Source organism: Cupressus sempervirens, chromosome 10 (assembly GCF_028749045.1).
Source record: "Cupressus sempervirens isolate cs-2001-9-10 chromosome 10, ASM2874904v1, whole genome shotgun sequence".
NCBI classification, from domain to species: Eukaryota; Viridiplantae; Streptophyta; class Pinopsida; order Cupressales; family Cupressaceae; genus Cupressus; species Cupressus sempervirens.
In genome coordinates this window covers 952,673,623-952,689,061 of record NC_143127.1, presented here as the reverse complement: position 1 = coordinate 952,689,061, position 15,439 = coordinate 952,673,623, and the positions used below count along the sequence as shown (strand labels likewise).

General features: G+C 34.2%; 1 protein-coding gene across 5 annotated transcripts in view; it reads right to left on the bottom strand.

The window, feature by feature from the left end:
- LOC149537133 (serine/arginine-rich SC35-like splicing factor SCL28) overlaps nt 1–15,439 on the bottom strand; it is a 200,666-nt gene that overhangs the window by 76,962 nt on the left and 108,265 nt on the right. Inside the window, exon 1 of one of the 5 annotated variants that reach the window (XM_089807180.1) lies at nt 756–13,377. The exons of the other annotated variants lie outside the window; for them this stretch is intronic. Within the exon in view, the coding sequence (XP_089663306.1) occupies nt 756–958 (203 nt within the window). The 5' untranslated portion in view covers nt 959–13,377. Of the gene's footprint in view, nt 1–755; nt 13,378–15,439 lie in introns of those variants that run through there. 5 annotated transcript variants of the gene reach the window in all.

The window sequence follows — 15,439 nt, the reverse complement described above, 5'->3', positions numbered from 1 at the left end:
TTCTTGTTAGATAATATCATAACTCACAAGGTCAATTCCAAAAGAATACAACAATCAATATGAACTTTTAAGATCTCAGTTTAGTTATTTTACTTTATATGATATTAGTTTCCTTAAGTTATGTTATTATACTTTATTAATACATTTATATAATGACACATTATTTTTTTACCCACTAATATAAATTGAAAATACTAAACATTATACTTTATTAATATATCTATATCATAACAGATTATTTTTTACCCTCATTATTTTTTAACTCAATAATATAAATTAAAAATACTAAACATCATACTTTATTAATATATCTATATAATGACACATTAGTTTTTAACCCAACAATATAAATTAAAAATACTAAATACTAAAATAATCTTTTGAAAACTACAAATATTAATATTTTTATTACTTTCATTTTCCCTTTCCCAATCTCTACTGTATATAATTAACTCGATGTAAATTACCCAGATAATATTATCATTTTTTTTTTTAACGTGACCGGTAGCGCTGGCACGACACGCCACCGGTACCACGGGAACAGAGGACACTAGAACCTGTGACCAACCCCTTCCAACAAGGAAGATTTAGCCAAACGAACTAAGGCCCCGCCCTAAGATTATCTGAACACTCTTCAATCAATCAGTATATATATATATATATATAATAGAAAAAACAGAGAGAGATTATCTACGAGCCAGAATACAGAAGAAACATAAGAAAACAAGAGTCTCGGTGCAGAGTAGGAACGAAACCTCGTAGTTTTAGAGAGATTCCTGACAAGGAGAGCTGTGGGATATGAATCTCTATGCGTAGAGGCAGAGGCAGATTCATCATTATAATGATGATGATGTTTGGACCATTTTTCTCCCTTCTCACGCCGACTTGGAGGAGGAGAAGGAGGAGGGCTCGGCGTTCTTCGCTTCAGTCTTGGGTGGCGGTTGTAGCTGCTGCTCATCTTCACTCTCACTTTCACTTTTTCTTCTGACAAAAAAACTACTCGTCAATGTGGGACTAAAACTCTTGTATGGGCGTTTGATTATGAGGTGTAAGGGAATAAAGTTATTTATTTGGGCTTTTGCATTTGTGGACTCGGTTTGCGTTAGATTCCGTGAATCCCACCATTGGAGTAGTGCGTCCGGGTAGAAAACAAGAGCGAATATGATGTCATTTGGATTTTCGAAACGGCTAAATTGTCTCGTGGGGACTCACAGGGTTTCATTAAGACATCAATGCTTTGTTTCTTCTTCGCCCATATCAATGATTTCTGTGTCCTTTGGGCATTGACTTTGGCGCAGATACCATTTCCTTCTTTTCCCTTTTTCTTTTTATGTGTCACGAGGGAAAGGGCTCCTCCTCCGCTCTTTTTCCTGTCGCTCTTGTCGTACAAGCAGAGGTTTTATTGTTGTTTTTATTATTCACTTGTTTTTATTTACTTGCTTTCTTAGGTTCTCTTGTTGTGTGGCTCTTTTATTATTATTTTTATTATTTTATTTTGAGAGATTTGTGGATTCTATTATGTGTGCTTTTTTAGTATTTGATGTTTGTATATGATGTGATGTATCTCTTGCTTTACTTCATTTTGATGTTGTTAAAAAATCATAGTTGGAAAATTTTCACTTGGCAACAATTCTTCAAGCTTTAAAAAGTTCATTCGGAAAAAATGACAAATTTTTTTTTAAATCAAAATCTAAAAAAATTGTTAAAATTTAATTTATTTATTTTTTTTTTTGCAAATTTCAATGGGAAGATGCATTTAATGAGTTAATTAAAGAAAACATAAAAAAACAAGCAGAGTTTAGATATATAAATGCATAGTGGGTACAAAGTCACATTCTCATGGGAAGCAAAATAGTAAATAGTTTTTAGTCCTTGGAGAGGTGCCCCGCAAACAAGAGACAAACCATTGATGTGCCTCTAAACGCTAAATGAAAATTGGTAATGAAAAAAATTGATTTTTTATGTTTATATCATTGGTCTGTGCATGCAGGCAAGAAACTGGCCAAATACTCTACCATTAATGGGAGTTTTTGCACACAAAATCAAATCAAGAAATCTCTGAAAATAATAAAATTTTAATATTCCTTTTAAAATTTTGAAAGAAACATTTTAGTTCACTTATTATGTAAAAGACGATAAAAATGAATTTTGAAACTTGACTTTAAACAATAATTTTTTAAATATATACAAAATGATAAAAGTTATTATTTTTTCTAGATCTTTCAAACTACATTCTTTATTGGCTCTACCATTACACACCTCGATTTTTATCACAATCAAGTGTGAAAGATTGAAATTACCTAGGTAAATTGTTTGGAATTAGTTAGTATGAACTATTTTGCACCATCTATGCAAGTCAAAATCACCTTTATTATTAATTGAAAAAGACTATTCATCAAAAAAAAATCACCTTTAAGAATACAATAAAACTATTGATGAGATTTACAACTTAAAAGACTCCACTCAATATGTGATTATAAGTTATCTTAATAGAAGAAACCATTGGAAGTTTGTCAAAGCATGAGAAGTTATAAATAATAAAATTCCTTGAACAACTGATGTAGGCCACACATGATAAATGTCATGCGCTTTTGTCCGTAAAAGAGAGAAAGGCATCGCCTTAGCCAATGTCATGCGCTTTTGTCGCAAAAACGTGAAAAAGGCATGGCATTAGCCAATCAAAGGGAAAATGAATAAAGTGTTTTGTGCACCGTACAAGCCAGAATTGATCATTCTGGGAACTCCGGAACACTGCGAAAACAGCGCACGAACCATTGTAGACAAAAGTGAAAACCACCAGAACAAAGAAAAATGAAGATCTGCAGGCTACACGATCAATACCCAGTCGGCTAAAGAATTTATAGGATGGATTTGATAAATTATAGATGTTTCAGAAAAAATTAAGATTCTAGTTTGCGTTATATTCAATAAAAACCGCTCCTTGAAGGCCGAGTGAATCCACGAACAAAACAGCTGAGCAGCGAATAGAGATTGAGAAAGAGGGAAAACGAGTAGAAAAAACACCAAAATACGGGATGTTTAGTGGGAATTCTCAGTGAAAATTTAAGAATTTTTTGTACACTAAGATCATTTCCATTTGAACGGATGAGAAGGCAAATCTCCTCTTAGATTAACGATCTTGTATCATCGTCAAAGGTACTGAACATCTTTTTCCTTTTTGCATGAAAGTGTCCCATCATACCTCGTTTGCAATACGCATGGTATGTATGGGTCAAGAGTTAACGAATTGAATAAATACATTATCAAAATAGTCTACACACCAAATGGAAAAGGGAATGAATCATCTCGATCAAGATTAGTCCGTGAGGAGGGTCTCCAAGTGAAGGTAACAATTAGTCTCATCTATCCTCCAATCTTGCTTCATCAAAGAATAAGGCACCTCCATTTTGTAATTGGAAGCACAACCATTTTGTCTATCTAATCATATAAGGATCCTTCATTGTAAAAGAATAAAGGCTCCTCCATTTCACAATTACTTTGTCTATCTCATCATCTTAACACTTGTGCCAAAGAAAAAGCAATTCCCCACTTTGGTGCTCTACATAATCATTCCTTGTCCATGCCATGTCATGCTAAACCCCCACCTCAATTGCATGTAGATACACAAAAAAAAGCACATCGCAACTATAATCACCCCTCGTAGAGGTAGATTAATCGAGGGAAAAATTGTTGTGGAGATGTGTTGGGGATTTTTTGAGGGCAAATGCTTGAATTGTTTTTCAAAAGCTCTAGATTAGATAACCAGTATGCAACGTTATTGCATTCCTTATACCAATGGTTCAAACCTCCAAACACAAGTTAACTTTGAAGAAGCGTCTTTCATAGCCTTAATGAGAACATTGGATTTATTGTCCCACCCCCACATTCAAATTTTTTATCTTTAGGGCAATACAAAGGAACCTAACTAGACCTTCCCCTTCCACAACATTGTTGTTTCGTGTAATAGGTGACAAGCTTCCATCACTTCCACCATCCCTTCTATGATTCTTAATACAAACCTTGTATAGAGATGACTAGGTCTTCTTTTAGCCACCCTATCAAAATTGAGCTTGCTCTAGTCCAAATTAGAAATATTCAAAAAAAGGTTGCCCATATCCACCTAATGATAGGACATTGTTGAGTCAACTTCACTTTTTAATTTCCTCACAACACTTCAAGACCCTCCAATATCAACGAGCTAGTTCCTTCAATTTTATAATGTTAATGTGTTTCATTGCCTCTATGATGATTCTAATTGTATTAAAGAAACATTAAAGAATTGATTTTTTCCAGATATATACTTTTGCTTTGTTAATTCCAATTTGACTAACAAACTATTGTAGGAGCTATGAAACAAAACTCCTTAAGGATTTTGAGTCAAATTTAAGATGGCAACATTCAATAATCAAATATACCAAATAAAATTAGGCTTTTGATATCAAAAAATATTAAGAATATTATTCCAAATATCAAATTAATAGTGTATTTAAGTACAAGCTTGTCCACATATTCCTCAATAAATGTCGACGAGTGCAAGAAGACATGAGAAAACACAAAAGGCCAAAAAGTTTTTGTCATTAGCAATCAGGCTTTAGACCTACCACATGTCCAAGGTCATAGACCCAACCCATGGCACTTAGCCGAAAGGTATAAGGGTACAATCAAGTCCAAATGACCACAACAAGAATACATAGCTAATTTTGATTCTATGACTAGCAATTTAAACTTTGGTAGAACCATAGAACCACTTGACACTTGCTACTTGAGATTGAAACTTTTGCAATGTGGTTGTTTTTCACTTCAATTATCAATTTTCCTTTCATCTTCTTTTCCATGTTAGTGATCAATGGCAAAGGTTGAACTAAGAACTTGGTAGGCAAGTCTATTGGTTCCTAAAACCAACAAAATCAATAACAACTCATAACTTGCACAATGTTTTGTAAAATATCATCTAATAAAATATGTAGGAACCTATAAGGTTGAAACTACAAGATGCTCCTTTCAAATACTAATACCTTTCCTACTTTGGCCAAAATTGACAATCCACAATTCATCTCAAGAGCCAATGGTTTCCTAGAACCATTAAAAGGTCTAGCTTTGCATGAATCCATCAATTTTGCTCAAAAGTTTTCAAATATGAAACTAGTTACAGTACCAAATTGAGGTCATCTACAAAGAAGGATTTTAATCATGCCTTGTCCATAAATAATCTTATCAGAGTTTTGAGCCCTATTAAGAACAAAATTGATGCATTATACAAAACAAGAAACAAGAATTGATCATTGTCAACTTTCATTGCTCATCAATTCACTAAGGTGTAGAAAGTATGTAAAAAAACAACTGCCAACAATAGAGAAGGTTCTTGAGTTGGATCTTTCTAGTGGTTAAACAAGTTCTTGGTATAGTTGTCCTTGTTAGTGTAGAACCCAGGTTCTTAGAATTGAGCAAATCTTCACCTAACTATTATTGGGCCATTTAAATCCAATTTTGGTGAAGTGTACTCCACTCATGGAACTCTTTGGAATGCACAACTAGATTCCTTTGAATAACATCCCAACTTGGATTACAAAACCCAACCTCCTGGTCCTGCCTAAAATAATAGGTTCCATGCAAGCTCTCCAAGCCTTGCCAAAATTTGGATCCTTTGGAGACAAGCTCCTAGGTTCGTGGAAGCGAAAAAATTCAATTTGCATCTTTATCAACAAATTGTGCATCCTATTCAAGGCATATGAAATCTATTAAACTATTCACTCCCGTGCTTCAAAATCAAATTGTAACTTTGCAAAATCTCAACCCATTTAAGTGTCTTTGATTGAAGTTACCTTTGCTATTCAAATACTATCAAGCTTGATGGTTAATAACTAAAACAAACACTTTGGGCAAAAGATAATATCTCCACTTCCTCAAATGCTTGAACTATATTATAAAATTCTTAAACATAAAGAAAAATATTTTATTTTGGCATCATGACACTTCTCAATAAAATAATAAATGGGTTTAACTTCCCGACTCAAAATAGTTCCAATGACATTGTCAATAGCATCATATAGTCTACCTAAAATATGTTATTAAAATTTAGAAGTGCCAAGATAGGTTTCTTTGTAAGTTTTATTTTCAACAAATCAAAACTCTTTGTTGTGTTCATGGTCTAGTTAAACTCTTTTCTATCTCCTTTCATTTTTTCAGTTATGGGGCCATAGACATTATTTAAATTTTTAATAAAAATTTTGGATAAACTATAGCCAAATAATGAAAAGATGTCACCTTAGTAGCACTCCTTGGAGCAAACCATTCAAGGATAGCCTTCACTTTCTGTGGATCCATTTTAAGATCTTTTACTCAGGGAACAAGTCCAATGTACACTCTCTTTTTTTAAAAAGAGGGGTAAACGCTTTGACCTGGAGCTATGAACCAGTGAGGCCACAAACGGGGGACCTCATCCCCATGAGATTTAAACCTTGATGGCAAGGATAACAACACAACAACTTAACCATCACAACATGCCACTATTGGCAAGTCCAATGTACACTTACTCCTTCACTAAATTGTACTTTTTCAGGTCCATAACTTGTTTCTCTTAACTTCCTAAAGACCTTCCTAAGTTTCTCTTAACTTCCTAATGTTTTTTGAAAATCAGAACATCATCTAAGGAAATAATAACAAACTTACCCAAAAACTCATTCAATACCTCGTTCATGAGTTGCATGAATGTATTTAGGGCATGGATTATCCCAAAAGGCATGCCTTACTACTCATACAAACCCCCCTTGGTTTTGAAGGTCGTCATTATCAAATTTCCACAAACCATTTGAATTCAACTATTTGTTTTTGGCTTTGACCGTGTGTGTATTTTTAGCAGCAACGTTTTCAATCACACTTTGTGATCCATCATCAAGATGAGAGATAATGTAGGATATGTAAAATCATAATATACAAACCAAGCCTCACTCAAAATCTCTATGAAGAGCTAAGAAGAGAAGACATAAAGCAAGAGAAGAAAATAACAAATTAAATAAGGCTACAAAAGAAAACAAAAAGTGAAAAAATAAAATGAAACTAAGAAAACACAAAAATGAGAACCCACCAAGAACAAAAAAGTAGGTGATAAAGAGAGAGTAAAGCATAAATAAATAAAAACAATACACAAGCAAGCGACCAATAGGCTAAAAAGTGATATATAAAAATATAGAAAAAGCAAAGAAAATCCTTGTGTGCATGCGCACACACATATCACGTCTATAAAGAAATTGCACACTTTCTTATCTTGATGATGGATCATGAAGTGTGATATGAAATGTTGATGTTAAAATATGCATGCAAGCTCCAATGATTCAAACCTCCAAAAACAAGTTAACTTTGAAGAAGCATCTTTCATAGTCTTAATTAGAACATTGGATTTATTGTCCCACCTTGACATTCAAAATACTTATCTTTAGAGCAATATAGAGAAACCTAACCAGACCTTCTCCTTCCACAACATAGTCGTTTTGTGTAATGGGTGACAATCTTCAATCACTTCCACCATCCCTTCCATGATTCTTATGACAAACCTTGTATAAAGATGACTAAGTTTCTTTTAGCCACCCTATCAAAATTGAGCTTGCTCTAGTGCAAATTAGAAGTATTCAAAAGAAGGTTGTCCATATCCACCTAATGATAGGTAATTGTTGAGTCAACTTCACTTCTTAATTTCCTCACAAAACTTTGAAAGACCCTACAATATCAACAAGCATGTTCCTTCAATTTTATAATGTTAATGTGTTCCATCACCTCTATGATGATTCTAATTGTCAAAGATTAAGATTTGAGATTTTTGGAGTGAACAAGCATATTCCCTTGCACATTTTGAGGTGATTACTTTATCATTGATTTCGCTTTTTAGCCTAGACCTATTTCCATATTTTAATTGGGTTGATTGCATATATTTAGGACCTAGATCTATCTAAATCTTCTCATTTAATCAGTTACTTCAACTTCACATTTGCATATTTTTAATCAAACTTACATTGCATGAAAGAGAAATTATTTTCATACTTCCTTGATATAATTTGGGTTTAGCATTAGCATCCCTTTATCTATTTTGGGTTTTGCTAATCTAACTGGTTATATTGAGAGTAATGTTTGCAAGCCCCTCTTTCTCTTGTATTTTGAATGTTAGTGTGAAAATGGTTGGTTAATAAATTCATCTCACATAGTTTATATTATCAAGTTCATTGTCCTCCATTTCACCTACTAAACCTCTCTCAAACTTCAATTTGATAACCCTTTTCTCTGAAACAAGGTTATCAATTCATAATAACATTGTAAATTTTACATTACACTTGCATCTTCTACGAGATGATTCTTCTTTTGTGTTGGGTCATTCTCATCATTTAGCGGGGCCCTTCTAGTAATTGGAATCTCTCCTCTTTTAACATCTTTAAAATGTGAAAACTCCACATCTACATGTGCAACTCATGCATTTCCCTTTAGTCTCTTATTTGTCCTCCCTTAACGTTGAGGACCCTCATACGCTTTGTTTCTTTCACATTGGAAACATGTTCAGCGAAAACCTCTTCTTCTATGTCCTCATTGTTTTCCTTCTCTTCATCTTCTTTTTATATTTCCATTATTTTGATAATGAAGAGAAATTATTTCCCCTCTTATTTTGGCTACTAGAGTCACCATTCTTCTTTTGGTCTTCATTTAGGCCTCAATTAGGTTGTCCACCAAACTTTCCACCACAACCTCTTCCATTTTGCTTGCTCTCAAACCTCTTATTTAGCTTCCCTTCTACCTTCAAAGAAATTTCATATGCATCTTCAGCGGTAGATATTATTACCATTATCATCTCTTCTTGAATACGTGACTTCAACCCATTTATGTAACATACAACTTTCTCCTAAATGTCCACAAAATGACATGTTTTGACGAGGATATGATAAACATGGTTTATGTATTCTTTGGGAGTTTTGCTTATTTGCTTTAACCCTTGCATTTTCTTTAACAAATCAAGCTAAAAATTGAAAGGTATGAATTGTCTCTTCAGGTTTTCCATCATCTAATCCCTTCTCAAGTTATTTTCTCTTTTCTTCTTTGATTCCTGTCCAATTGAACTTCTTTCCACAAAATTTCAGCATGACCTTTTAGCTTCGTGTTTGCAAACTTGGCCTTCTCTAAATTTTATACTCCTTTATACTCGAAATACTCTTCAATATCATCGATCCAATCGATCAACTCTTTTGGATTAAGATTTCGAGAAAATGTGGAAACTTCAATCTTTGGTCATTTTCAACTCTTGGCAATAGCCCTAGAAAACCTACTCTCGACAAGAATTTTGGCCACTTCTTTCTCTTCCTCAAACTACCTTCTTTAGATTCATCCTCACTTTCATAGCTTTCCCTAATATTAGCTCTTTGTACAACTCCTCTTGGAATGCTTGCACTTGTCTTTGGAGGGCTATATAGCTCTCTTTTGTCACACCAACAATTATTCCACCACGGTTACATTGTGGAGGCATTTTTCCTCACTTATTTCTTGGAATCATAACCAAAGTCCTTGTGCAAACTACCTCATGTTTCGCAATCTCCTTACACACTTAGGAACTTTTTCTTTGAAACTACTAGATGAAAAGTATTCCCCTTCCTCACCTAAACACGTGCAAAACAATAGTTCATAAAAAAAAACTTGCAAGAATAGAAACATTAGCTTTCTCTTGTCTTCAATGAATGACATTACATTAAGGAAATAACTTTCTACAACCACATGGGCCTTCTTATTACAATAATCCAGAGCCAGAATTTGCACTACCAAGTTTGTCATTTTAACCCTCATTTGTAGCACAAATCCTCCTTAAGTAACACAATTTTTAGAGGCTATGTACATTAATCCAACCATTTGGATTTTCAATTAACATGCATCTTTGGAAACCTTGCCAAGATATATGCACCATGCTTTTGCTAAATCTACAAATTATGCACTTTTCGCCATTATTAAGGGCTTTTAATGCCCTCCAAAATGCATTTTAAGTTTTAATTGGAGAAATTTTACATGAAATTGAAAATTTCCGAAATGCCACAAGATATTGGGATAATTCCTTCACCACTAGCCATTCGAACAAGAAAGCCAGTAAAGGATCAGACCAATCTCAAGGTAAATTTGTTTCAAAACCTTAGAACGAGATGCAAAGCTAGACATAAGCCTAGACCATGCCATAAGGATTGCAAAAGAAATGAGCAGACTCGATTGATCACAACCTAAAATGGTAGGAAAATTGTCCAAATAAGTAGTAAATCTATAAACTAAAAGGAAATATTTTGGGTGATGCAAGTTTGCAAACAACCCAAGAATGCACCTACATTAGACACCCCAAGTGAATAAAAGATGTTCCATAAGAACTTATGAACATTTGACAAAATTTTGAACATAAATCCCATGTTCATTCTTGACTGGGGGCAAATATTCTCCATCAGGAAGCATACGACTATGTTGATTCCACAAATCCACATATCTTGAAGAATACACTCCATCATCAAGTATTTTACTATTATTATTGCTTCCACAACTTTTGTTTTGATCAATCTTACCACAATAAGTGTTTTTGTTCTTGTCATCTATATAATCACCATCTAATAATTGTTTTTAAATTTTGTTATTTGACTCCACTCATGTCATCATTCCATATGTTAGTATTCTCTAATCCATCCACAAGATTTTTTTGCTCATTTGATAACATTCCACTAGTAACCCATTGTGACATCATCATCCAGTTCTCCCCAGTGTTCAAGTTCAATAGTTTGCATTCATTCATAATATTCCTCAACAATTGTACAACCTCAGAGACCTTTTTAGCCACATGTTGCAAATTTGTCATCTTCTAATCCAAAGTAGCCTGATCTCCTAAGTTGTAAGTTCTCATCATGCTTATGTTCTTAGCTTTCATTCCTCCCTCCTTCAAAGGAAGTAGAGTGATTCTTTTGTCTTTTCTAATGATAGAAACGACATTCCTCTGAAAATCGTACATAGAACCAACATCACATTGCCGAGGTCTAAACAACAAAACATGGAAAGCGCTCATGTTATCTACATCACACAATACTTCATCTTGATAAGGTCTAATGTTGAAAGTATCTCAACATTATTCTTTCACTTCCACCATATCATTATCTAGAAACCAACTTATCCCATAAGGACTCGGTTTTGCAATAACCGATACACTCGTAGGCGGTGATGTATGGTGTTGTCATGTTAATGATTTAGTTGCACAATGATTAGTTATTGTGTTGTCATTGATGTCAAGTATTGACCTAGTATTCCTAGTATGTTGCTAAGTAAAAATATGATGAATAAAGGGTTGTAGCGAGTTTCAAGTGTAGTGTCTTTGAACGTCAAATGTATGACCACTACTCTTGAAGTAATGATTTAGTAAGTTATGATTAGACTAAGGTGGATAGTGCAACTGCTAGAACAGTTAGTGATGCGTAATAGGTGATTTCATCGATATGTCAAATCTATGAAGAGTTAAGTGGATTGATCATAGGATAAGGTGGAAAATGGTCCTTATATGCTATGGTTGTGACTGCAACTCATTTAGACAACTGTGAGCAAGTCTTATAGTGATAAACAAAGTTTCTAGATAAAGTATTTGTGTTCTTGAGTTATTGCTAGTAAATAGAGGATCGGTGACTGGTTTGGTGATGTGGTGAATGTTGTTTAGCTAGTCGCAATGTGGTGATGTGTCTTGATGTTTGGAGGTGACAATTTGGCATCCCAGTGATTGATGCAAATGTGTCACGAAGATTCTAGAAGAAGGGATTGTATGATAAAAAAACATGTTGAATTGTTCTTCATGAATTCAGATGTAAAGTTAATTGTTTGAAGATGTAGTATAGGGAACTAATTTTGTGCATCGAGATGTGTGTTTGGGCGCATGGTATGCAACCATTATGTTTGGAATTCAAACTAAAATCTATTAGGGCAAGTTTAAGAAGGTGGAACATTTTAGGGTTTCATTAACATTATATATTTGATGAAAGTGAAAGAATTATGAGTTGATCATGTGAAGGTGTGATCAAGTTAGAAGGTAGTTGAGTATGAGTTGTGATCATTCTACATGTTTTTCCCTCGTAGTTACAATAGTAAAATACCTTAACCAGATGGATCCTAACATGTTTTTTTTTATTCTAAATCCTTTAATGGGGTTGCACTTTAACTAGTGTTCTGATTCCTCTAACAAGGCTACTCTTAACAAGGTAAAGCTCCTAACAAGGCTAGAGGTAAATCACTTAACCAAGGAGCACTTAATGGTGTCTTTATAAACTCCTAATAGGGTTAAGCTCATAACAAGGTGTACTTCAGAAGAGTACACAATTTGTTAGTACTAATTCTCACTGAGATTTTCACCCAACTCGGTTTCCACGAGACCAAATCTTTGTGCCACGATTTGCATTATTTTGTGGATGTTCTTATGTGCTTGATGCTTTTGTTTGTTGCCATTAAGTTTATTTTTTGTTCAAGGTTTAAAAGGTTGAAAAGTTGTTCAAGTGGTTGATTACTAGTTCACCCAACCTCTCAGTAATTTGATCCCTTGGGACTAATAAAAGGATGTTTGGGTCTCCTCAATCCCAACTTATGTACCATTTCCTCTGATTCAAGGTTATTAGTAATTCCACCATCCATTATCACTTTGCAACACTTGCCTCTTAACTTATAAATAGTTCAGAATAATTGTGTTCTCTACATAGGCTTTGATTCCTTCTTGCTCAACATAACTCTCATGAACATTAAAGATTCTCTCATCTTAGGTGGAACTTCTCTTTCAACAAGTTCATATTTCTTTGTTTGTTCTTCATGTGACACTAAGATATTTTTTACTTTGCTAGTACCATTCGAACATTCAAAAGCTCTATGACCAACATTCCCACATGTTAAACAACTACCTCTGAATTCACCATTGCCTCTGCTATTTCCATGAATCTTCTAATCAATCTCTTCAATCACAAGTTTGTCTTTGCCTTTGTCAACAACTGGTTTACGCCTAACCCTAGGGGTATCTTGTGTTCTCTTCAACTTATCTTTTTTCCTTCAGAGCATATTGATTAGCATCCTAAATTGCAATAATCTTTAACATACTTATCTTGAATGTTAAGTCTCAGATCATTGACATACCTAGCCATCTTCTCCTTGGATGACTCTTGTTGTTTGGATTTGATTGTCGTCTTATGGAACTCCTCGATATACTCCTTAATTGTCAAATCTTTCAACTTCAAGTTCTGCAATCTCTTAAATAATTCTAGATTATAGTCCTTTCGTTTGAACTTGGCCGTAAGTGTAGAAAGCATAGCTCTCCCTCTATTGACCTTAGGTTCACCATTATCTTCCCTATCTTTCTGTAATTATTTTCACCATAAGGAAACATGACCCTTCAACTTACTATTTTCCAACCTAAATCTCTTTGGATCAAGCTCAAAGTAATCCTCTTGTTTGTTAATCCAATCTATCAATTCCTCTAGATGTAACGAACTAGAAAAGTACACATCAATTCTATGACTCTTACCTATTTGTGTCATAGTTCTCAATAATTGTTCCTCCTCAAAAGGAACCTCAACTTCACTTCAACAACTTCCTCAAATTCATCTTCAATCCCAAAATTTTTGCTAGCTCTAGCTAGAGAAATCTAGATCTCAGCCCTTGTCTCATTTATGATATCCTCCATCATTTTCTCTAATCTTGTATGATTCATTCTTCTAGGTGGCATGTTGACAAAGATGTCAATCTTCAACTCCTCAAGTTTAGCGATCTAACTACAAGTGTTGATTAGCCCAATACGATAAGTCAGTTGGCCAACACTAATAATTTGCCTAAGGTAACTAATATCAACATATCAACCAACCAATCCCCCTTGTGCAACCTTCCAAAATTATAGGACAGATCCGATCTTCTAGCACCCCACAACTAGGTTCACAAGTGTCATCCCCAATCTTCCAACAACCAATCCTTCTCGTGCCTACTTGCACTAAGCTCAAGTTGATGTGGATCAAATAGTCAAGAAATTGGATTGCAAGCGCTTGTTTTGCTTTGATGTACAACCATCTCTTATACGACTTGACACAACCAAGGAGAAATAACCCCTAAAGCTCCTAGATTCATATTGCCATCTAGCACTCCTAAAATAAGAACTACTTGTTGGATATTGTTAGTTGCAACTGATACTATTGTAAATGTCTATGAAATAATAATATCATTTGTTATGTTGTCATTGATGTCACGCATTAGTTGGTTAGATAGTACGCTAATTTGGTAGAGTGTCGTATCATTTGATTGATGAAAAGGATTTGAAGAAAGTTTATTGGTATGAGTATGTTATTCAATGGATACTTGAATGAGTTGGATTGTGATAAGATAATGTTGGTTTGGTTATTTTACATGAAGTGATTGAGATCATGTATGAGCAAGACAGTTTGCTAGGTGAATGAAGGATTATAGTTATAATCGAGGTACTACAGTTGTCACCGAGTGATTACAATTATTACCGAAAGGAAAGAAGTGAAGGAAATACAATTGTTACAAAGCAATGTAAATGTTAACCAAGTGCAGTATTGCTCAAGCAAAGATCTAGTGTTAACCAAGCATGAAAAGAAGAATTGAGGGAATAAGATGCATCCAAGGCTGATGTTTGATGAAAATAAGGAAAGTTTAAGAAGCATAAAGGATTAGGATGAAGTTAGTTATGAAATCAATGGTTGAAGAAATTCAAAGATGATTGTACAAAAGAGATTTCCTATTTTCTGAGTGAGCACAAACTTTGCGGTAGAACAATGTTTGCTGAGTGACCATATACAATGAACCTAAGCGAAATGAAGATCTAACATATATGTTTAAGAGGCAAAATGGATGGATCAGATTAAGAGTTGAAGCGGGAAGATTATTATTTGAGGGATGAGTGCGAATTTCATTATTGTTAACGGCAAAAGAAGAAGAAGAAGAAGAAGAAGAAGAAGAAGTGGTACACAATTATATCCGATCGAGTTGCATTGTGAAGATCTAGCAAAAAGAAGTGCTAAGTTGAGTTGTGGAGAGTGTGGATTAGACTAAATGAGATCAGAAGGAAGTATATGAGCAGAACAAAGATATGAACAAGCAAGGTAGTGCTAAACCTAATGGATCAATTCACTATTACTTTCTTACCATTTGAGTAGATAAAATCTCTTGATTTCTCATGGACCTAACAATCTATGAAATCCTATATGGTAACGTCGATTAGTGATGTTTGTAAGTCCTTTAGAGTAGGCCACTCTTTAGAAATATCAAGGAATGATAAGGTCTAGATGATCTTTGATGTAAATCCTCTAACAAGGTCACATGTAATAATGTGATGTAAACCTTTTACAAGGTTGGCTCCTAATAGAGCTCACTTCAGAAGAGTAAAATTTTGAGTTTTTGGTTCCCAATTGGTTTTTCC